We start from the raw sequence: 25434 nt of genomic DNA, 5'->3' as shown, positions 1-25434 counted from the left end.
AATATCTACCCACCTCAGTCAGGGGAGGATATCCCAAAAAGCACAGCCTTTAAAATTTTTTTCAAGATATGTTTCATTGTTTGCAGTGACAAGAGTTAGACCTATCACCTTTACTTTCAGGTGTTAGAGTTTCTTTTATTCATAACATGTTGTAACTGCAAACAATCACACAGCAATCTCAAATGTTAAAAGCCACTTCCTGATGAGGACATTATCAGTGTAGGAGACCTAAATTCAACTCTTCACTCAGCCATGATGTTTAATAAATGTTGTTAGGAGAATCATACATACATACACCATCTTAGAATGATGTTATGAAAATAAAGTTGGAAGTAGCAATGCATGATACTGGGTATTCTGGGGAGAAGAGGCAGAATAAAAATGAAAATGAATAATATATTAAAAACTAAGAAGTTAACGACTGAATACACAGTCAAGTATGATGAGGTTTGGTAAGTTATATAACTCCATTCATTTTGGTTTATGGCTTAGGTTGGTGAAATTAGCCAATTATGCATTATTCAGTAAACCATAGCCAAATCATTGCTTGGCATACTAGAGAAATCCTGTTAGTTTTACAGTTGCCAACGTAAATAGTTATTTTATCTAGCTATAAAATTTATATTGTTCTACTTGCTGTGAATTCCTTTTTAATTTTCACTAATATTTGATTGGTATTTAGTATATTTATACTGGTCTATAAAATCCCTTTTATAAGGGAATATATTCCAAACATATTTCTTCCAACTTCTATCTGTGTAATTGATATGCATACTTTAAAAGTATTCCTTTTCTACTGGTTTTTTTTAAAATCTCAGTTCATTGCTTCCCACAAACTTTTAAATCCTTAGACCAGGGTACAGTTGCCAGTAATTATATAAGTTGTATGCGAATAATGCCTGCAATTAAAAATTTACAACTGAGACCAAAATTGAGGAGATTGCTGTACAGAACAAAATATGCAGAACCAAATGTTCAAAAACAAAGACGAAAACATAGGCATATGAGGGCCATATTGAGGCCTGTTGAAGTAGGAGTATTCATAGGACAGATTTTTTTTCTTCTTCCTAAGAGAATTATTAACAATACAGCTCCAGTAGTTATTACATTTTTAAAAACTGGACTTTCAGTATTGTTAAAGATAAACTATAATTTCTGTTCATAATATGTACAGGTACTCCTTGACTTACAACTATTCATTTAGTAACTGTTACAATTATAACAGCACCGAAAAAAGTAACTTATGACCAGTTTTCACACCTGCAGTTGTTGCAGCATCCCCATGATCATGTGATCAAAATTCAGCCAGGTGGCAACTGCCAAGAATTTATGACAGATGGGGATCCTGGGATCATGCGATTCACTTAACTGCAGTGATTCATTTAACAACTGTGGCAAAAATGTCATAAAATGAAACAAATGCACTTAAGAACTGCCTTGCTTAGCAGCAGAAATTTTGGGCTCAGTTGTGATCAAAAGTTGAGGATGACTTGTGCATATGGAAAAGGAAAAGGAAAGACCAATGTTTCTCTAGGTAGCTTTGTAGCTCTCTTCATTTTACAAGTTTGACATTTAATATTAGCATTCTGAAATCATTTGATTTAGAGGAGTGATTTGCAAAGTTTTACTGACAAGTTTTGCAAAGTTTTATTGTCACAGAGCAGTGATACAAAATAAAATGTAGATTTTTTTTTATTTGTCCTGTCCTGGGAGAAGGGTTGTCTTTATGGGGGAAAAAACATCCTCTGTTAAGTCTGTTTTAGAATTGATACTATGGTTTCTGTAGTTACCATTTCAAATTGACAAACGATGTGCCACTGATTTGGAGGCATTCCACCATTAAAATTTGAAACCCACAATTGGGCAGGCGAACAATGTTCTGGGGTTTTATTTATTTATCCATATATTTCAAATATATTTATGCCACATTAATTATTCAACCTTAAAGTGCCTTTATGATTGCACATAGTCCTTCATCTTGTAGATTGCCTAGCCTGCATTAGGGTTTCTCTGTGGGTTCCACCACAAAACTGCGCTCGACTAAACCGCTTCTGACTAAACCGCGTAGCTGACGTCATCAACAGGGCGACAACAGCGCGGAGACAGAAGCACGCTGTAAACCCTAAACCTAAAATTAACCCCTAAACCTAACCCCCCTAAACCTAATCCTAAACCTAATTCTAAACCTAACCCTTAATCTAACCCTAACCCTAAACCTAATCCTAACCCTTAACCTAACCCTAAACCTAACCCTAACCCTAACCCTTACCTTAAGTTGAATCGGCTTGCTTTCAAAGCGCTATTTAAAGCGCCCTTCTTTCTCCACGCTGGCTGTTGTCGCCCTGTTGATGACATCAGCGGTTTAATCGGGCGCGGCTTAGTCGAGTGCGGTTTTGACGGGTCACGTCTCTGTGTAGGTCAAGTCAGTGTTGACTCCTTGCAACTACCTGCAGTCTCTGCAGAAAGGTTTCTTAGAAAGATTTTAGAAGTGGTCTGCCATGGCCTGCTTCGTAGGACTGAGAGTGAGTGATGGTCACCCAGCTGACATTGTGCTTAAGGCAGGATTAGAACTCAAGATCTCTTGCTATTTATTTATTCATTTCCCACCTTTATTTTTACAAATTTTACTTAAGGCAGTGAACATGTCTAATTTATCTTCCTCCTCCCTTTTGCCCCACAACAGCCCTGTGAGGTGGGCTGGACTAAGAAAGAGTGACTGATCACCCAGCTGGCTTTCATGGCTAAGGTGGGATTAGAATTCATGGTATCTGGGTTTCTAGCCTGATATCTTAATCATTGCATCAAACTGGCTCTAGAATTTGTTGTTGTTGTTGCCTTCAAATCAGTGTTGACTGCTGGGAATTGCCTGTCCTACTTCTTGCTTTCTTCTTGGCAAGATTTTTGGGGAAAAAATTGCCATTGCCTCTTTTTTAAGACCTAAGAGGGACTGATTAGGCCAAGGTCACTCAACTGGCTGGCTTCATGCCTGAGGCAGCACTAGAAATCAATCTCCCAGTTTCTAGATTGGTGCCTTACATAACATTATTCTCTTTAAGCATTGGCACTAAAGTTAAAGTAGGAAAAAAAGACTGCAGTTTGCAATCCTTCTTTTTTCAACTACTTTAAATACTGGGACTTTTATCCGTAGTACTATAGTGTTGAATGCTATGCTATATGTAGGCACATATTATGAATGTATTTGAGCTATGCTTTATTTTTTAGATGAAAATAGTTAAACTGATGATAGTTCTTTTCTTGTGAGGGAACTATAGGCCGTCCTTGACTTACAATAGTTTGTTTAGTGACCGTTTGAATTTAAAACGGCACTGAAAAACAATGCCTTATGACTGTTTTTCACATATACGACTGTTACAGCATCCCCATGGTCACATGATCAAAATTCAGACACTTAGCAATTGACTCAATTATGACAGTTGCAGTGTCCCGGGGTCATGTGATCATCCTTTGCAACCTTCTGACAAGCAAAATCAATGGGAAAGCCAGATTTACTTAACAACCATTGTATTAACTTAGCAGTTGCAGTGATTCACTTAACAATTGTGCAAGAACAGTTGCGCAATGGCACAAAATTCAGTTAACAACTATCTTGCTTAGCAACAGAAATTTTGAGCTCAATTGCAGTTATAAGTCAAGGAATATCTGTACGTGGTTGTATCTAATATAGTATTAGATCTAATTGCATCTAATATCTAATATTCTGCTTTTAATAATAGCTATTGAGATGTCAATAACAAGCTCAAAAATAGCTTAAAACTATTATGTATTTACCTGTTCCCAGCATTTGTGTATCTAGAAATTATATTTAACTAAGCGGATAATGTTTATTATAAGGGAGTACCATAGGTCAAGAAGTGGACATGAGTTGTATGTAGAAAATCCTCAGTTAAATCAAGATATTTTAAAATAGAGCTGACAAACTCCTGTCTGTATTTGGGTTCACACAGAAATGGAAAAACTGAAGTCTCATTGGGAACGCATACCCAATGGTGAAGAATGATGTGAGGGATTACATGTGAAATATGTAATTTAGAGTGAAACGATAATGAACAAGGTTGCATCCATGGTTTATTCAATACGTCTTATTCAAATCTGTATTCATATGGCAATCCTGTATTTAGGCAGGAAAAGAGTCTGAAAGTTGCTAAAGAAATGGGAATTATGCTGAATAGTTAACCAGAAAAATGAATGGCTTTTTTTAAGCTTGTAAGTTTTAAACTGTCTCCTATTATGAAAACCTAAGATGGGAACACATATTTTGCTATTTTTCCAAAATGAACTAGCAGAATGAATATTTGTACTTCAACCTCATCATATTTAGCCCTGCATTTATAATTGAAGACATGAATTGCTTAATTAAGACAAATCATACTGCATAGCTAAGATAGATTTTAATCAAAGCTGCCATCTGTGAATATTTTTCCAGCATTGTTGTTCCTTATCTGATCCCAGCATGAGTGCAAGAGTTTCAGAGGACACATAAAACTCGTCTGGAGAAAAAAAAAGGTTCTATGTCTTAAATTCCACTTCCATATAGGAGAAATCAACTAGATGTTACTAGTGAGTACTTTTAATTCCTTACTTTTTAAACTAACCCTTTAGTAAGGAACACTCTTAAATAGGAAAATGTCGTGATTATACAGGGAGATTGCATTTCTTAAGGCAGAAATGCTGGCTGCAAACAACAGTCACACAGCTTCAAAACTGAAAAGCAAAAAAAACCCCAAACTAAATATCTGTTATAATTAATAATTAATTACTGTGAATATAAAGAGATTATCCACATTGATGGGGAGCAGTTTAGCTCACTGGTTTCATCTGAACATGTAGTAAATATTCTTTTCTAGCTTTGCCACGTTGAGTAATTTCTGACAGATTGAGATGTGGCAGTCTGACAGATAGGATAAAGACTCTTGAATGAAAATTCCATATTGATGGGACAGTAATTCAATCATCTTCAGCTGTCTGGCTTGGTTATAAACTCCTAGCCTTACTTTCAGTGTTTCTCTTTTCCTTTGTTTAAAGGTCCATTATGAAGCCTAAAAGAAACAAGTTTAAAGCATCATCTAAACCGAAACAAAGAGGCATCAAAGTCACAGGGCAATGGAAACCCATTGAGATCGACCCAAATCTCTTTGCAGATGAACAGCTTGGAGGCATAATATGTTTTGAAGAACTTGCCAATTACAAACTGGTGTCTTCCTTGAAAGAGGGAGAAGAAAAAGCTGCAAAAAGAAAACGTAATGATGAAGATCTTGAAAAACTATGTCCAGCCACTCCCCCCAAAAAGAGAAAAAAAGGAAAAAAAATAGAACATGGAGAAAGGAAGAAAGAGGAACTTGAAGTAGAGGAAAAAGTAATCCAACAGGATGCCAGTCGTGAAAAAGCCCTTGTTGAGTATGAGCAAGATGATTATGAGCCAATGGAGGTCACAGGCCTAGAAAGAAACCTCCCCAAAAAAAAGAAGAAAGGGAAAAAGAAGAAACCACGTTCTCTTCAAAATGTTCTTGAACCAACTGGAGCTTCCAAAAAAGCTAATAACTGGGCAGCCAAAGTCTTATCCACAAAATCAGATCACAAAACGGATGTTTCTGCATGGAAGAGCCTCTTTGTTCCTAAACCTGTCCTTTTGGCATTGAGTGAATTGGGGTTCAGTACACCAACTCCCATCCAAGCACTAACTCTACCATCTGCAATTCGAGATAGCATGGATATCCTTGGTGCTGCTGAAACAGGTATGCCCCATACTATAAAGCATGGAAATACAAATAGTAAAAATACTGTTTTTGTGTGTACTCAATTCTACTGTTCTAGATTTTGTATTTGGTGAATTGACAAATGCCCAGCAAAAGTGTGAAGACTCATTCTTTTTTTGTTTGGGAATGTAGAGTTAACTTTGAAAATATTCAAACAGAGCCTTAAGAAACTGGAGAGGGTGAAATCAATGGTAAGGACTGCAGTGATCTACTTTATCCATTTCCATCACTGGCAAAATAGGTGTAGTGTGTAACCTTGTTCAAGTAACAGAATGTAGCCCTCATAACAAAATTTGGGTTGCTTGGGAACAAAAACTGATTTTGTTTTTGGTTTTGTGCATAATTCTATCTGTTGTTAGCAGGTTTACACAGCGCAATAGTTTGTGCTGCTTTGGCACATACTGGTCCCCTAACAAAAAAACAGTAATTGTCAAACCTGGAAGCCATGTTCTACTTTTGGACTTCAGGCCTGTCGTCACATTTTCTAGTGTGGGAAAATGGGAGGGGGGATTATACAGAGAGTGGGTGCTATGTAGCCATAATATAATTCTTTCTCAGAAAGTCAAGGTCGACTGGCCATGCAGCTGAAATGGGGTGACTGGGAGGCATCTCCAGTTTGGATGATGCCTGATTGGATCATGTGATGAAGCATCATGTGGGTGCTAGGCAGACTTGAACTTTCATTTGGGTGGGGAACCTGGAAACTTTCAGATTCGGATTTTCCCAGATGTGCCAATATGACATCTCTAATAAAATGGAACTTTGAGGAAACTCAGGCCTCTGAGTCTTCTTTCATTAGGGGTGTTACTTGTAACCCTGACATTAATAATTTTTTTCTGGCTTACCTGGAAAGGCTGACACAACCTTAGAATGCAAGGTAGTTTCTTTGATGTGCTTCATTATTGATCAAAAGAAAGTTCCTAAAATTCTCAAATAATAATTACCAATCAATACAAACTAATCAAACTGATGCTATTCTATTTCCTGCTGTAACTGATAAGTTGTCTAAGGACTTAAGTGAAATTAATAGTCTCCTTTTATTCATGCTCCCTTTCACAGCCTAGGGATCTACAACATGGAGCTTACTTTTTTTTATAAAAAAAAAAGATTATTCATTCAAGTCTTTTTAACCTTGATAGAAGAAGTTGAATGGCCTTTATTCAACAAATGACATGTACTTTATTAATGTATTTAATGAATTAAATATTACGTTACATCCTGTTCTAAACATAGCATCTCACAGCCTGGTCATTGACTACACAAAAGTAGACTTTTCCTTTTATAATGTCTTCAATAAGTAAAAAGATCAGAAAGATCCTTTGGGTGAATTATGTAATAGCAATTGTGGTTCCAAGGGACAATCTGTATGTTAAGGCATAATGCTGGATTCCCATATGTCCTAATTTTGGTGTTTGTGTGCATTTTAGGGAGTGGAAAAACTCTTGCTTTTGCCATTCCGGTGATCCATTCCATTCTACAGTGGTACAGCTCAGAAAACATGACAAGCGGCACGTTTGAAGAAGCAGCGGACAGTGAAGATGAAATGGCAAAGCAGCAGACAAGTGAAGAAACGAGACTAAATTCAGATACAGATGAAACTAATGCTTCTGCAGATGACAATGGGTCTGTGGCAGTAAACTCCATGGAGTTATTACAAGATCCAGGATTTGATGTGGGTTCCCCAAAACAGAATTCTGTTAAAGATAAAAACAATCCTCTTCTGGGATTGGTCTTGACTCCTACAAGGGAACTGGCTGTCCAAGTAAAGCATCATATTGATGCAGTGGCCAAGTTCACAGGTATGTCTCCACCTACTAGAATATTGCTTCAGGTTTCTTATCCTAATATTTAATTTTTCTGCAGAACTCTTTTTCCCTTCCCTCCAGGAAAAGTATAGAATATGATACGGAATGCAGTTCCAGCTTTCTGAGAGGATCCTGGCTGTTTAAAAAATATATAATTTTTTTTTGCTGTGAACATATGCTTGGAATTTGATCAGTTTGTCTGTTTAGTCTCTAGAAATATAGCAAACTAAAGCTTTCAATATTAGTTGAGATATTGCTGTCTTGCTGGCTTCCTTCGCTGAACCTGACTAGCAAAAAACGAAGCCTCTTCAGAACACAGAATATTGTTATTAATTTATTCATGAATTTATTGAGATATGGATGCAGTCTGTACTCTCTAAAAAGCCCATTCACAAGTAATGAAACAAATTAGGGGTTTTTTTGTTGCTGCTCTTAAAGACAGAAAATAATGGATTTAAATTACAAGAAAGTCAATTTAAACATCGGGAGGAACTTTCTGACACTTGCAGCTGTGTTTGCTCCCAGATGTGGAGTCTTCTCTTTATGAGAAATTTTAAATGTAAGTTGAATGAGCAGTTACCTGACATAGGTATATTTTTTGCATTGATAGAAGTTAGGTTTATATGGCTTTTCAGTTTATTTCTATTTCTCATTACCTGTTAAAATTTGTTAATAGATCTTTGTTCTTGATCCTATGACAAAGTAGAGTATAGTAGCTTGATCCTTGTTAAATCAGGGAGGAACATACTAGGTAACTGTCATGCTGGGTCAGAGTATTTTTCCAATTAGTCCATAATTGCCTACAATTCGGCATGTAAAACACCCTGGCCTACAATTGAGCTATTATCTCCTTGATTTATTTATGAGCAGTATAATTAGAAGTATTTGCAAGGGAATACTAATGGCAATCCCTATAAATAGTTCTGTCTGTTAATGCAGTGTCTGAAACCTCTTGTCTTGCTCCATGAAATATTATTATATGTTTTTAATGACATATTCAGAAACATGTAGCAATAAATTGACAGTGCTATAGTTTTTAACTCTGATCAATGATGATCTAAATGATTTAAGAACAGTCACACTTTCTGACAAATAATCTTTTAAACATACATATCATGTGGTAGCTTTTTATTGAATGTTTGAATAAGTTAACACGATGATAAATGGAATTTCTACATAGATTAACGATCAGCATAGATTTTGCAAAAGTAGATCTGGTCTTCCTCATTTTTACTGAGGATATCAACATGGACACGAGTGGAACAATGTTTATTTATTTATTTTAATCACACACTTAGGGCTACCAATCTCACAAAAGTGACTCTCTGTGTTGTATACATAGCTTTTTAAAAAACTATTGACAACATTCTTCATCAAAGGCTCTTTTTGAACAACTTTAATGACTATGGAATTAGATGAATTTTTATGAATTGCTAAATGGTTAAAAATAAGGAAGCAAAGAGTAGGGGTAAATTAATCAGCTTCGTCAATGGAGGAAGTTAAAAGCTGACTTTCTACAGCCCTGTGTGGACATTTCTAGTTTTTAACTTCTTAAAGAGTCATGATTTAGAGGAAAAAAGTGAGCTTACCAAGTTTACACAGGTAAAACCAAACTGTTTTCTAGAAAGATCTGTTTAGAAGATATCAATAATCAAACTATGGCAAAGGAAATTCAGTTGAAAAGTAAAGTAATATAGATTGGCTCAGAAAAAAATCCCCTAATTTGAGTTCTATATGTGATGAGAGCTTGATTTTTTCATTGTGGGGGAGCAAAACGGGTGCCTAAAGCTTTTGCAAAAGATAAGGTGACAGAGCCGAGGTGGCGCAGTGGTTAGGGTACAGTACTGCAGACCACTTTAGCTAACTGTAATCTGCAGTTCAGCAGTTCAAATCTCACCGGCTCAAGGTCGACTCAGCCTTCCATCCTTCCGAGGTGGGTGAAATGAGGATCCGGATTGTGGGGGCAAGTTGCTGACTCAATTTGCTAAAAAAATTGTAAACCGCTTAGAGAGGGCTGAAAGCCCTATGAAGCGGTATATAAGTCAAACAGACAAACAAACAAACAAATAAATAAATAAATTCCCAGTGATGTGCCCCATATCCTTCAAACACTGAGCTGGCTGCAAGAAAATTACTTGCCCGTCACCCAGTGCCTTCTCACAAAGTAAATGCCATTATTCCTCTGCTAGAAATACTCTGGAGTTGAATGTAACAGCAAGAGCAGTGATTCATACATTTAAATGTTTGCTTCAGATATTAAAACAGCCATCCTTGTGGGAGGAATGGCTCCTCAAAAGCAGCAGAGGATGTTGAAGAGGAAGCCAGAGATTGTCATCGCAACCCCAGGGCGCCTGTGGGAGCTAATCCAGGAGAAGCAGCCCCATCTCTCCAGTCTACGGCAGCTCAGGTATTACAGGGGTCTCTTCAAGGCTGAAACTCTTGATATATTTACATATTTCTGGGTCTTAAGAAAAATATGGTTTGTGCAGAATCATTGAGACTCTTCTCTGAGATTCAGACTTGTCACATTAATAATTGAGGTTATTTTTAAAGTAGGTATGAAATAATATTGCAATCAAACTAGGAGATTGGTCTCTGTGATTTCATAGCATTTGTATCATTAACAGTTGCAGAAGTAGTTTTGTGTTTTTAAAAATGCTAAATTGTTTTCTGTTTTATGAAAATTTGCTTTTGCCTTTGTGAATATTGGGAGAGTTACGGTTAAATTATTTCTATTGCCCTGGTGAATTATTATTATTTTTAAATCCTTCAAGCTTTCTGACATCAAGGACATCTTCACAGAGCTATTCTTATTGATTGTAGTAATCAGAAAATTGTTCCAAAAAAGCAATCCCTCTGATAATCAAACCCTAAACTCTTTGGGCCAATAACAGCTTAAATTATTTCAATAAGCACTTGGCTATTGTATGATACTATGATCATATTTAATGTTTAATGCCTTTCATATTTATGATTTAAATATAATGATTATATTTAAATGATAAACATAAACACTGCCCAGAATAAACTGGCCAGAATAGGTTTTTACAGATGGGCAACATGTACATTTAATAAATAAATATGCTTGTTAACAGTTTGGCTGCTGCACTGTGCATCCATTGCAACTTCCAATCACTTTTTAAAAGAAGCCCATACCAGATGCCTTACAGTAATCAATTGGTGGCAATTAAAGTATGGATCTACTCAGAAAGTAATAGCTGATAAACTAATCTTAATTGTATCAAGGTACACGGTGTTTTTTTTTTAATTATTGATCGTGCTAACTGGTTCAGCAACCAGTTTCCTCATTCCTGTCTTAGGATCTTAAATATTTTTCTGTCCTGCTATTAACTGTAATTGGAGTTACAATAAGTTATGCAATGGGTCTGATGGTTGTTTAGCATAATATATGAACTCAGCCGAATGTCAGATTTCCAAGTGATAAGCTCCATTTAAAAAGGAACAGGCAAATCCATCTTCCAAAACAAAATTTCCTTTTATTTAGGCAAGCATCAAATTGGCAAGTCTGTTGTAATTCTGTATCTGACATAAACCGGAATTACAGCACATAATATTGTAAGTTAGAAACATCCCACAAAAGTCACATTCTCCAATAAACACTCAATCCACGTTGCCCTGTGTCTTCAAACTCCACATTCCGTTCTCAGCAGGAGCAGGAGCAGCTTCTGTTCCCATGGAAAAGCATATCACCTAACCAAAATAATCCTCACTATCAACTCTTGTCTCTCAACCTAAAGAATGTGATGAGCCCGAAAAAAACCCTTTACATATGCAGACAAAGAAAAGAGAAAAGGAATAAACAAGTATAATATAGAGCTATCTAAGATGGCTACACACACGTTAATTTTTGGGTTCGACACCAGTACGGTTTATGACACAGTACAGTATATTGCATAAATCTAGTCCATTAACAGATTTGCTGAACAGCCACGTGGTTCACTTGATGACTGTGATTTGCTTAACGGCCATACCAGAGCATAAACAAGGTTGTAAACAAGGTCATAAAATTAGATGTGACTCACTTAAAGAACTCGGCAACAAAAGTTCTGGACCTAGTTGTGGTCATAAGTCAGAGACTACCTGTACATTGTTGTATTATATATCTCTGCTTTTCTAGGGCATTTCCTGTATAACATCAACAAAAATTGATAACCCATTTATAATCTGACAGCTGCTGATAGGTGAAAAGAAGATAGATAGATAGATAGATAGATAGATAGATAGATAGATAGATAGATAGATAGATAGATAGATAGATAGATGATAGATAGATAGATGATAGATAGATAGATAGATAGATAGATAGATAGATAGATGATAGATAGATAGATGATAGATAGATAGATAGATAGATAGATAGATAGATGATAGATAGATAGATAGATAGATAGATAGATAGATAGATAGATAGATAGATAGATAGATAGATAATCATAACATCTGATGAGATGATGTTATTTTCAGAGTATTTTAAATAAGTGAGCACATAATCAGTGCAATAACATTGGAAATGCCCTGATGGATCAAGCTAAGGACCTGCTGTAGCTGCTATGGGGAAGAAAATTAGGCTTTTCTGAACGCTGTTTCATTTCCAGATACCTTGTATAAAAACTTTCAAATTGTTTTTCATCCATCCGACAGATGCCTGGTGATTGATGAAGCAGACCGGATGGTGGAGAAGGGGCATTTTTTAGAGCTGTCTCAGTTGCTGGAAATGTTGAGCGACACACAGCATAACCCAAAACGTCAGATATTTGTCTTCTCTGCCACCCTGACTTTGATCCATCAAGCTCCCACTAGAGTTCTGCAGAAGAAAAATGCTGTCAAAATCGACAGGAAGACCAAGCTGGAAATGTTGATGCAAAAAGTGGGCATCAGGGGAAAGCCCAAAGTGATAGATTTGACCAGAAAAGAAGCAACTGTGGAGACTCTTACAGAGACCAGAATCCATTGTGATACAGAAGAGAAAGATTACTATCTTTATTATTTCCTGTTGCAATATCCAGGCAGAACCATGGTTTTTGCAAACAGCATAGATTGTATCAAACGACTCACTGCACTCTTGACCATCTTGGACTGCAATCCACTGCCTCTTCATGCAAACATGCACCAGAAGCAAAGGTTAAAAAATCTGGAGAGATTTGCCGAACGGAACAGGTCAGCATTTAATTCTCTCTTGTTTTAGATTTTTATCCCAGCTTTCTTTTTATATTATAGCTCGTTCATGAGCTATATCAATATGCCTTCCTTCTCCTGTTTTCCCCACCACAACCCTCTGTGGTAAGTTGGGCTGAGGGAGAATAACTGGCCCAAACTCACACAGCTGGCATTCATGCATAAACCAAATCTAGAACTTACAGTCTCTTTGTTCCTAGATCAGCACCTTAACCACTACATCAAAGTGGCTCTCTAAATGTAAACTAAAGTAACAATTCAGTAAAGAATAAATAATATAATTATGTATTTTATACAATGAAAATACATGTGTGAGTATGTATGCATGAACACACATACATACACAGGCTAAATTGAGTTTATATGCTTGTTTCTCTAATAAAAAGGAATTGTCCAAAATGGATCACTTTTGTGTTAGGCCCAATAAAAGCAAGCAGAGAGAGAATAAAAAAGCTCAGGAATTGTCCACAAACAAATGAAGTAAATAGAATAAAAAGAGAGTTTGACAATTCATCTATACCTGTGATGGCGAACCTATGGCACACATGCCCACAGGTGGCACGCAGCGCGCTCTCTGTGGGTACGTGAGCGGTCACCCTAGTTCAGCTCCACCATGCATGTGTGTGTGCCTCCTGCTGGCCAGCTCATTGTCGGATCTCTACTGCGCATGTGTGAGGCACGTGGAAGGGGGCCATGCAGGCGTGTGGGGAGTGGGCTGCACGCACATTGCATTTTGGGGCGCGTGCTTTGGGCACTCAGTCTGGAAGAGGTTAGCCATCTCTGATCTATACTGTCAAAAGCTGCTAGAATCTCCTTTGGGAGAGAATAACCTTATATTCCTTTTTAAAATAATTCTTATTTTTGTTTTAAGAAATGCTGCCTTCATCTCTAAATAAGTTTTCATTCAATCTCCAGGACCTTCTTGCCTGTACCACGCTTCCCAATTCCATCCAAACTGGGTTATGATCCGAAAGGACCTAGCCGCAATCTTTGTCTTCTTCACCCTAGAAAGTAAATCATTAGTGATTAGTATGAAATCAATCCTAGAAAGAGATTGGTGTTTATCAAAAAAGAAAGTGAAATCATATTCCTCTGCGTTTCTTTCTCACCAAATATCTCTCAGTTCAAAGTCACCCATCATATCAAAAAACACTTCATCCATTTTGATAGAATCAGTAGCCAACCTTAGCTGATCAGATTTTGGCTGGGAGATCACCCGGAAATGCCCTAGCTGTGGGCTAGAATAGGAAATGAAAAACAATCCCAAAAGGAGGCCGTGACAAAACCTATTTTGTTCTGTTGCTGCAGAAACGACACGGATGCTCCTGTGGAGTCACCAGGAATTGAACTTTACTCACCAAAGGCTTTAGCTTTCTAAAGCTGTATTCTATAGCTTATAGCTAATTATATTCATTCATCACAATTGACTGATTTATTTGCTTTTTTTTTCTTCGTCTATTAAGACAGCAAACTATTTTAAGCCATTGTGTAAACTGAGAGGGAATCTTCCTTTTTATGGTCTTGCCTTACCTAGCCCAGGATTTCTCATGTATTTTGAAATTCAACTTCAGAGCCTAGAATAGTTTCAATATAAGGGGATATAGTGTTGAGTCAATACATTTTAATTTATTCACAAGTATTTTGGTTAAGTAATTTGACAGCAGAATTTGGCTTATTTGTTAAACACAAGCCTCTCTGTTCATCTAACAAACCCCCAAGTGTTTCTGAATGTGATACTAATATAATAGAAACTCTGAAAAAAATAAAAATAAAAACAGGATCCAGATTTCCAGCCCACCCTAGGGTTTGTTTGTTTTTTATTTGTTATTTATTTGCTATTTTCAGAGTTTCTATTCCCAATATTTGTCCCATCCTGATATACTTGTAAGCCTGTGCCCACTGAGTTTTCCAATTTGATCATTTCTCTGTTTTCATCACATCTCTGTATGATTATATGCCCTTATTGAAAGTTGTCACTGTCTGGAGGTTAATGGATAATGTGCATGTTTAGACCTCCCTTTAGTGTGAAATGGGTCAGGGTTAAAAAAAAATAGGTTAGCTTTTCCTAATATGGTCACATCTAGATGCATTGAATTCTAATTCTTTTCAATAGGCATAGTGGCTAGGGAGAATGGGAGTTGTAATTTTGAACCGCTAGCAAGGATCCAACTGCAAGGCCATGCGTGGTTGAGGGAGGGCAAGGTATAAGAGACCTTTTTTATGCATTATCTCTTTGAGTATAATTGTGATTTAAAAAAACGTTAGAAATAAGCATGTGCATTGAAGCATGAAAACTAAGGAAATAAATTTCAATGTGAAATTTTAGAAGAATCCAGCCAGAGTTTTTTTTAAAAAAAACAGTTCATATATTATAAGATTATCTTCTGTTTGTCTTGGTCCACTATGCTCTAACTTAATCTCTTTATCTTCATTGTAACATATTCACAGATTCTATTTTGCTGGGTTAACCCACCTGGCCATCTGGTGGAATGCGGATGAGAACATTGTAAAGAGCCCCCCCTCCCTGTTCTGTTTAATAAACTGCTGCTGTCCTTCTGTAATTTCAGCTGTCCCCTGTTGACAACAGATGTAGCTGCTCGTGGTCTTGATATTCCTTATGTACAGCATGTCATACATTACCAGGTACCAAAACAAAATGTGTATCTCTCCAGCTATTGCTTGCAAGTTATGTTTTATGCAATTTTTAAAAGAACAGATGGATTTTATGGTCTCTTTGCGAGTTTTAACATGGCAAAAGGAAGAGAATTTGATGCATAAGCTAGACTATTACTTGACAGAGGAGAAATATACATCTCTGAGAGTTGAGGCATTGCCATGTAGAAAGAAAGGTAGTGAAGTTTGATGTTGCTGTCCATAACATTTTCTCTTCACATACATCTTTTAAAGGTTCAAGCATCTTCAAGTGGTAGACTTAACCCCTTTGTATTCCCTTGCCCCTAGCTTCCTAACCCTAAGCTTCTTCATAAGGAAAGAAGAGGTTTGTGTGTATGTGTGTGTGTGTGTGTTCCAGCATAACTCTGGAACGCCTCGAGCAATTTCAACCAAACTTGGTATGCAGATTACTTACTCTCTGGAAAAAAATACTATGGGAGTAAGACACCCCTAAAGCCCCTTGAGGTGTGTGTTCTGTTAAGATACAGCCTGTTGTGCCTTAAAATGGCTTTTACTGTACTGCCATAAAATTATTCTACTGTACAGTGCAGTGGAATTGCGATGGTAACGGCTTCACAGTATTCCACAAGGGGACTCCCTCTAGTAAGGGGAAAAATCCAACATTAGAAATTTTGTTTGGTCCGGACATTTCCCCCCAACGTTAAAAATTACGTTTGGTCCATACATTTCCCCCCTATAAATAAATACCCAGGTAATGCTGGGTTATCAGCTAGTTATACATAAAATATTCTCTCTCCAAGATGGAACATTCTGAGGAAGACTGATCTTTATTAGTCCATCTCAATGTGGCATTCCAGGAGTGGTCCAGCAATTTTCCAGAATCAAGTCTTCGTAAAAAGAAAATGATCTATGTCATTCTAGTAACAGGTACCAGAGTGTTAAGGTCTATGACTTTTCAGTGGTTACATAGAATTGTAGAGTAGTTCTACAGAGTCAGAAGTTTTTGACCTTGGGTACTCTCTGCATCTCTGTGAACTTAGGCTGTCACATTACAATAGTGTAACCCATCAAACTCTGCTGGAAAGGCTTCTACAGAATTGTCTTTATATATAAGCTTTGTCCTGTCTCTGTGGAACTATTGCATCTCTCGTGCTGTTCCAGGTTCCCCGTACTTCCGAGCTTTATGTTCACAGAAGTGGCAGGACCGCCAGAGCTGCCAATGAGGGCCTGAGCTTGCTACTGATTGGGCCCCATGACTTGATTAATTTTAAAAAGATTTATAAAACGCTGAAGAAGGACGAAGAGCTTCCTTTCTTTCCAGTTGAGGCAAAATACATGACAGCAATCAAGGTAAAATTTAACTTTTATTTCAGATTTATCGGTTCAAAAGTTTTATTTCTTTTAAAACAAACATTTCATCATTCCTCAATCAGTAAGACAGCGAAGTACAATTTTTTGTGTGTCAAAATAGTTCTAGTTTACCACCAAATTCTTGTCTAGCCTAATGTATACCCCTCCCTCCCTCCCCCCTCCCCCCCAACCCCATCCTCCTCCCCCCCCCGACTTCCCAGAACCCGTACACGGTATGGATTTTTAACAAACACAGTCTAAAATCTATTGAGAAAAAAGAAATAAAGAAATTAATGACATTCTACATTGACCTTAGCTTCTTTTTGCTGAGCTAACTTTAAACAATTTAAATCATTTCTGATCTTAAGCATAGGCTAACTGGAATTTCTTGGTCCCATATTTATTTTGTATATAGTCAATCCATTTTTTCCAGTCTTGTTTATATCTCTCATTTGAGTGATCTTTAAGATATGCCGATATTTTAGCCATCTCAGCTAAGTTTGTAACTTTCAATGTCCATTCTTGAGTTGTAGGCAGATTTATCTATGCATTTAACCACATAACTTTTCTTGGCTCGTGGAGATCTTAAAACAAAAGGTCATTTCCATTCAATTTGGGAACTTAATTGGAGAGCCTGTGTATAGGAACAGTTACGTAGTTTTGGTGTTTATTTTTGTGAGGTGATTATGGCCTGTGGTCCTGAATCTGCTCCTAAGGCCGTAATGGCGAACCTACGGCACGCATGCTCAAAGCGGCATGTGGAGCCATGTCGCCTGGCATGCGCCGCGGCACCCTTTCCTCTTTCAGGTTTCTGACGTGCATGTACACACAATGATCAGCTAACCTTTGTGTGTGCAGCAGTGCCAGAAACTGGAAGAGCTGGTCTTCCATTTTCCTGCATGAACATGCACACTGACCAGCTGATCCGTGCATGCGCATGCGCACCAGAAACTGGAAGACTTGTCAAAAGTTCATTTTCTGGCACACGCATGCCCCTGGGCAGCTCCTCTTTCTGGTTGCGGCCCAGATGAGTGCAAAATGCTCGCAATCTAGAACCGAGGATAAATTTCCTGAGAATTAGAACAATTAATCTCCTTTTACCTTAGGACGCCATTACTGACCTAAGGTAACAAGAGAATCTGGAACTCAGACAATTGGATTCATTCTTTGTTGAACAAATCTGTTAAAACACTGCACCAAAGGTCCCTTTGTCTTCTTGGCTCACCCGCCATCTCATTACATTACAGTTGGTCCTCAACTTCACCACCACAACTGAGCCCCAAACCTCTGATTCTAAGCAAGGCATTTGTTAAATGAATTGCACCCTATTTTACAACCTTTTTTTGCCATGGTTGTTAAGCAAATCACTGCAGTTCTTAAATGAATCTTGCAAATGTTAAGCGAATCTGGCTTCTCTCATTGACCTTGCTTGTCAGAAGCCTCCTGGGAAGGTTACGCATGGTGATCACATGACCCTGAGCCAAGGTGGCGCAGTGGTTAAATGCAGCACTGCAGGCTACTGCTAGATTAGCAGGTCAGCGGTTCAAATCTCACCGGCTCAGGGTTGACTCAGCCTTCCATCCTTCCGAGGTGGGTAAAATGAGGACCCAGATTGTTGGGGGCAATATGCTGACTCTCTGTAAACCGCTTAGAGAGGCCTGAAAGGCCTATGAAGCGGTATATAAGTCTACTAAAGAGTACAACGGTCATGAATATGCGCCAGTTGCCAAGCGCCTGAATTTTGATCACATGACCATGGGGATGCTGCAACAGTTGTAAATGCGAAAAACAGTCATAAGTAACTTTTTTCAGTGCGGTTATGAACTTTGAACAGTCACTAAATGAATGGGTATAAATCGAGGACTGTCTCTACAGACTCGTATTCAATTTGTATTCAGCTTCTGGACCAAGATCTTTTTCAGAAATACGATTACCATCCCAAATATTTCACATTTTATACTGCACATTTGATTAACATTCTTAAGTAGAAAAAATGCATATTGTCCCAGTTACATCTCAATATATCATTTTCAGACCCCTGCCGCCTTTGTTTAAATCTTCCTCTTTTGGAATATTAGTTATCCCACCAATTTTGTGTCCTCTGCAAATTTGATAAACCATTTCTCCATGTCTTTTTTTAACTAATCAGTAAAAAAGTTGAAGAGTAGAGATCTTGGGGTTGAATCTTGTCACACCCTGCTCAATGCCTCGTTTCAGTTTGATAAGGAACTATTTTTGGACAACCATTGTATTGGACAGCCATTCAGACAAATGGTTGTCCAATCTCTTAAAAACTTCCAGTGTTGGAGCATTCACAACTTTTGGAGGTAAGTGGTTCCACTGATTAATTGTTTTAATTGTCAGGAAATTTCATCTTATTTTGAGAAGCAATCTAGAACTAAGGAGAAATTTCCTGACAATTAGAACAATTAGTCAGAGTACCTTGTTTCTGTTGATTCCAGTTAGGTATTGCAGCAAATAGTCACTGAAGAGTTATCCTCATCATGAATTGATGTAATTATCAGGTAAAAGCTTTCTAAGCTAGACATAATTATTGTCTTTCGTTACTCAGGCAAGATATAAAGAAGCTTTTTAGTCTATCCTGCATCAATTGGCAGTCAGCTTCATTGGGTCTAAATTTCCCTGCTTTTATACACTTTTACAACTATCACCATTTAATTATTTTTTGAAACAAAAATATATAATTTAGACATTCATCCTTCAATGATATTGTATATGGTTCTGTTGTATATGAATTAGCAAGGTGGAATATGGGGCAGTCTGATATACCTTAATTTTACAACTAAAGATCTATGATAAGGCATACTATAAAGCCTTATATAAGACTATATAATACATGCCTTATCATAGATCTGTAGTTGTAAAATTAAGATATATCAGACTGTCCCATATTCCACCTTGCTAGTTCTTTCACCCATAATATAGGTCATTACAGTACACAATTGGGACCCATAAAGCTAAGCAAACTACTATGTTACTCTTTTTATATAACAGTGCAGAAAAGCTACACATTATCCAGGTTCTTCTGTCTAGCTTTTCCATTCTGCCATTTCAATCACCTTTACCGGGCTTTAGGATACTTTTCTCTTGTGCCCGTTTTCTGTCCCTGTATGATTCACACATGCACATAACCTGATAGCTTAGTTATCCTCTTTTCTTTGTTTCAGGAGCGTGTGAATTTGGCAAGGCAGATTGAGAAGATTGAGTATTTCAACAGCCGAGCCAAGCACGAAAACTCATGGCTCCAGCAAGCTGCAGAAGCACTTGAACTTGATCTGGACGATGATGAGCTAACAGGCAAGTAGGAATGAGTGTGCAGGGTGTGAAGGTATCCAAAAAGATGCTTTCTCTCTTAGCCAGGATGCAGTCACAAAGAATGGCCACATGGCTGAAAGTCCTGGTTGCATCATGATGGCATCTCTGAAATTATGCAAAATCTATGCTATCATTTGCTCCCATTCTAGAAGGTGCCCATATGGTCATGTCTCTTTTGATCTAAAATAAATGTAGCTATTTGTGGGCAAGGACGAAATTTTCAGCTGCAGGCTTCATTCTAACTTGGTAAGAGCTATTTAGATGAGATGAGTACCTTTTTGGCAATTGTATCCTGGAGTTACGACGTTGCAGTTGTGCAACCATAATTGCAATTTTGTTTTTAGTATATCATGCAGGTAGGCAGGATCCACATTTTCTTTCCCTTTCCATGTTCTTCCAAAAGAGATTTGGGATGGGGAAAGCTGCTTGAGAATTCAGTGCCATGCTATTTTAGAACATAAACTACAATGTTCATATATTTCCTACCTTAAAAAGACAAGAAGTGGCATCACTGCATTTGAGACATCAGCCCCCGCAGTACTGGCAAAATTATTATTATGACTCAAGGACAGAAATTGCTCACCTTTTTCTCATAATGAGGAGACAGATGATTTTGAACTACACAAGACCCCCTCTCCCTAATTTAAAACCCCTTCAGCGCACTTAACCCATATTACCAAAGCTAAAAGAATATTTGTAGCTCCGGGTTCAAATGAGGGCTCTTTGGTGTTCTCTGAGCTTGGTTATTTTCTTGCAGATGTTTCATTACCCAATCTAGTTTGCGTAATAAAACACCTGCAAGAAAACAACCAAGCTCAGAGAGCATCAAGGACCCCTCATCACCAGTACTCAATGGCAAACTACTCATATTCAGTAGTGCAATATTTTATTCTATTTTCTCCAAAAATAAAGGTGCTAACAGGAGCAGGAGGTTTCTGGGAGGGAAACAACTATTTGTGCTGTTAATACGCATAGAGAAAAAAAGAAATGGATGGAAATTATGTTACCAAAATCTATCTTGCTAGCAAATTGCAGTACCATGTTATTTAGCAATAGCGCTTAAATTTATATACCGCTTCCCAGTGCTTTACAGCCCTCTCTAGCATTTTACAGAGTCAGCATATTGCCCCCAACAATCTGGGCCTTCATTTTACTGACCTCAGAAGGATGGAAGGCTGAGTCAACCTTGAACCGATGAGAATTGAATTGCCAAACACCTGGCAGCCAGCAGTCAGCAGAAGTTGCCTGCAGTACTGCATTCTAACCACAGCACGACTGTGGCTCTTTAAACCACTTTATGAGATTTTGTGGCTGGAAATGGAGACACTTTGGGTGTTACAGAGGCCTGTCATTCTACTGATACTGATATTACCATCAATCTTCTGGAAAGTTGGAAGTTTCCTGCAGCTCTCTTGGAAGCTGAAAGGTTTCTCCTCTCCACCCACCCCACCCCAATCTCTCAAACATGATGCCCTGCCTTAAGATAAATAGGCAGACTTCGTTCTGGATCCTTCCCAAATGAATAGATGCAAAGCACACATGAATGTTAATACAGTTTATTGACTTGTACTAGTTCATCTGCCATCACACCCAACATTATCTTCTGTGGTTGGCACTAACACACCAGATCTGAGACACTGTTGTTATCCAGCTGCATTGTCAGAGATCTTTGTGAAAGAGAAGCTTGATTGAACCATAGGGCCTCTACATGAAAAATATGTGCCCTGCCATTGTATTTGGGCATCTTATAGTTAAGTGAGAAAAATACTTAGATGTAACATCAGATGCAGCCTACTGATTGTTTTAAATAGGAATGGAGAACATTGAAACTGGGATGTCAAATTAGATCATTATACACCTGAGTCCTGAGTTACAGCCTTGCCAATTTATATGGGTTATATATATGTAACTAGAAAGAACATTGTGTGTTTCTACTTGAGGGCTGGGATATTTTTAATCATTCAAATTATGACTTCAGTAATGAACTTGGCCTTATGTGTTATTCTGTTTTTTCTTTTTAATTATAGGGGGCCAGTTTACTGAGCGAGAAGAGAGCGAGAAGCACAGGATGCTGAAGGGGATGAAGAAACAGCTTAAGCACTTGCTCAATCAGCCAGTATTTAGAGGGCTTATGAAAACCAAATACCCAACCCAGTCGGGGAAATTAGTTCTGTCTGACTACACAGGCCAGCATTCTCAGTCTGCCTTGAGTGCTATATCAAAAGCACAAGTGAAGAAGGTAAAGAAGAAACAATAATAGACACATGTTAAACAATTGACAGAACATATGAAGATGAAAGATAGAAACATTTTCTTTCCCCCTTTTGTGGACATGATTTACTCAGCGTTCATTTCATGCACATATCTCTCTTGAATAAATGATTATGATAATCTGCTACTGTTGTTTTCATTTCATCTGGGGATATATAAAATAGAAATTGGTACTTTTTCATGTGCTGGGCACCATCAAAAGATCTAGTGCAGTAGCCCAAGGATATGTATAAACATTCACATAAAAATGCTCAGATCTTCCAAGATTGTGAAAGCTTGAAAGATTTTGGTCTTATCTTTCAAGATCTTGGGCAAGAAGACTGAAGTCTCATGAGATATTAGCATACTTGATTGAAACTTTAGGCATTTTAAAACACTTAATTGAAAAAATAATAGTTCTTACCAGTGCTGAACTAGAAGACTCGCAATTACCATGTTTTTGATCCTTTGCATAAAGATTTCCACCCACCTGATTTTTACCAATGCAACTAATGCTCAGACAGTTATGTATTTAGCATACACAAAAGAAAACATCATTAATTAATAGTATTTGCATGTGATACATTTTGATGTAGAAGCAGTGATGCTGATAAGCACAAAATATAATCTTTTTCCAGTTTAGTGTCCTTCAATTACATTAGGAAAGACTCTCCCAGAGTTTCAATCAAAAATGTTGGCCCTGCTTAAGAAGAATTCTTAAGGTTACATTCCAAACGTATTTATAGTTTACCATGTGGAAAGCTGGGACAATCTTCCATCTCTTTCTGTGCACTGTTTGTGAAAGGAATATTAAACCTGGATTCTCCAAAGAAGTATAGAGATACCTGTGATGCCATAATCAACTATATCAATTGGATATTTTGCTTATTAAAGGCAGCCTTATGAATGAAAGTAGTGAAATAAAGTATTTCAGAATAAGGGTAAATCTAGAAAATAACTAGATACTACTACTGTAACAGCAGCAGCAGCAGTATCTTCTGCACTAGTCCTAGAAATGCAAAATGAACAAGTTCTTTGGATATGTTGAGGCACAGATTACCACAAAATACATTAGGCTTTGTGGTAATGGAGAAAGCTGACAGGCCAGGTTCAAGACCCAAGCACTGCTCGATGGGGTGCGCTTCCGTTACTTGCCCCAGTTCCTGCCCGCCTAGCAGTATGAAAGCATCCAAATATGAGTAGATAAATAGGTACCACTTCAGTGGGAAGGTAACAACTTTTCGTTTACCTTAACATACACTCATTCTGGCCCATGTCTATGAAAATGTCTTCGGACAACACTGGCTTCCTCGGCTAAGAAACGGAGATGAGCATCGCCTCCTAGAGTAAGACATGACTGGGCACAGAAAACATCAGTAGGTTAAATCCCTTTGTAAAGTATTACAATTCATTTAATGTATATTACATTATATATCATGGCTGTGGCTTAGTGGTATACCACAAGGCTCAATATTCTACATTCCTTTTTAACATGGAGCCACTGGGTGGGATTATCCAACACCAAAAGATGAAGTATACTCAACTTTACATTTCCATCCCAGACAACCCAAGTGTTGTGTCTGCTCTTTTGTGGTGCCTGGAGACTTGGTCTCTGGATATGGGACAACAGGCTTTAGGTAAACTCTGGTAAAATAGAGTAGCTGTGAATATGTGGAGCCTTAGGATCTGAGGATTTATCATCTTTGGTACTGAATGGGTTTGCACTTCCCCAGACAGATGCTGTTCGTGGAGGTTTTAGACCAGTGATGTCTACTTTTTTGTTGCTGGGTGCCGAAGGCGCACACACATGAAACCAGCACACATGTGCACCCATAATGCAATGGATGTGTGACACCCCCGTGTGCCCTGCCCCGTGTGTGAGACCCTTGTGCCCTGCTCCCCATGAATGCATGTGTCATCCTGTGATCTTCCATGCATGCAGGCATGTCTCATGTATGCACCCCACATGCATGTGCAGCAGAGACACGAAAACCAGCTGACCATCAAGAGGAGCGCGTGCATGCGCAGTAGAGCTGAACTGGGGCGACAGCTCGCATGCCCACAGAGAGGAGTCTGCGTGTCAGCTGTGGCACACGTGCCATAGGTTTGCCATCACGGCTCTAGACTCACAACTCTTGCCTGGGCTCCTTCCTTCTGGAACATCTTGCCACTGGAAATGAGATCCACCTTTGGCCTTCTGCAAGAGCCTTATTAAAACCTAGCTCTGCCAGTTAGGAGCGTTATGCTGGCTTTAGCTGGTTCATTGAGTGTAGAAGAGGCAAGGCTTAGAGGTGGAATGGACTCAGCCTAGAATCATTAGGGGTCTGCAAACACTCCCAAGTTACTCATTACTTTTAAAGGCCTACATGGTATCGGACCTGGGTACTTGAGAGACCGCCTCCTGCCAATTACCTCCTCACGAACGATAAGATCCCACAGATTAGGTCTCCTCCGGATTCCATCAACTAGCAAGTGTCGATTGTCGACCCCCCGGGGGAGGGCCTTCTCTGTGGCTGCTCCGGCCCTCTGGAACAATCTCCCTGTGGAGATTCGGACCCTCGCCAACCTTCAGGCTTTCCGCAAAGCCGTTAAAACCTGGCTGTTCCGGCAGGCCTGGGGCTGATGAGTTTCCAGCCCCACTCGAATTGTTGCGGCTGTTGATGAATTTTTAAACTGTTTGTATTTGTCTGTCTTCGTTTTTTGTATTTTCCCTTTCCCCTATTTAGTTTGTTAGCCGCCCTGAGTCCCCTCGGGGAATAGGGCGGCATACAAGTTCAATAAAACTAAACAAACTAAACTAACTAAGTCCAGCTCGCCTTAAATTCCACTGACTCTTATCTAATGCCAATTTAGTGCTGTTAGTTGACCAGATTCCTGTATATAGGTCTGAGCAATAAATTTTAACTGGAACTTGATAGTCCTGATTCTTTGTGCCTGACAGTGGGAAACAAAGCCCACCCACCTAGTTCATGCTGTTAGTTTATAGCTTTTATATTTATGCTTTTATGCCATTGTAAGCCTCCAAGAGTCATTTTGGGTGTTGAGATGGGCAGTATACATATTTAATTAAATAAATAATATGAGTTCTG

The 25434-nt window shown here is 38.2% G+C and overlaps 1 protein-coding gene across 5 annotated transcripts in view; it reads left to right on the top strand.

Moving 5' to 3' along the window:
* DDX24 (DEAD-box helicase 24) overlaps positions 1–22490 on the top strand; it is a 36737-nt gene extending 14247 nt beyond the window's left edge. For 2 of the 5 annotated variants that reach the window (XM_087725866.1, XM_087725887.1), the window contains exons 2-10: positions 4445–4578; positions 5044–5753; positions 7202–7573; positions 9833–9986; positions 12242–12757; positions 15343–15418; positions 16571–16759; positions 19948–20077; positions 22123–22490. In XM_087725866.1, the coding sequence (XP_087581992.1) occupies positions 5051–5753; positions 7202–7573; positions 9833–9986; positions 12242–12757; positions 15343–15418; positions 16571–16759; positions 19948–20077; positions 22123–22352 (2370 nt within the window). In that variant the 5' untranslated portion in view covers positions 4445–4578; positions 5044–5050 and the 3' untranslated portion in view covers positions 22353–22490. The remainder of the gene's footprint in view (positions 1–4444; positions 4579–5043; positions 5754–7201; positions 7574–9832; positions 9987–12241; positions 12758–15342; positions 15419–16570; positions 16760–19947; positions 20078–22122) is intronic. The other 3 variants (XM_087725873.1, XM_087725896.1, XM_087725879.1) reach the window with 2 other exon arrangements.
* The last annotated feature ends 2944 nt before the right edge of the window (positions 22491–25434 follow it).

Source organism: Thamnophis sirtalis, unplaced genomic scaffold, assembly GCF_051295495.1.
Source record: "Thamnophis sirtalis isolate CommonGarterSnake01/CBP01778 unplaced genomic scaffold, rThaSir2_p1.2 scaffold_1, whole genome shotgun sequence".
Lineage (NCBI taxonomy): Eukaryota > Metazoa > Chordata > Lepidosauria > Squamata > Natricidae > Thamnophis > Thamnophis sirtalis.
Note: the sequence above shows the minus strand (reverse complement) of the source record. Positions and strands in the feature narration are given on the sequence as shown.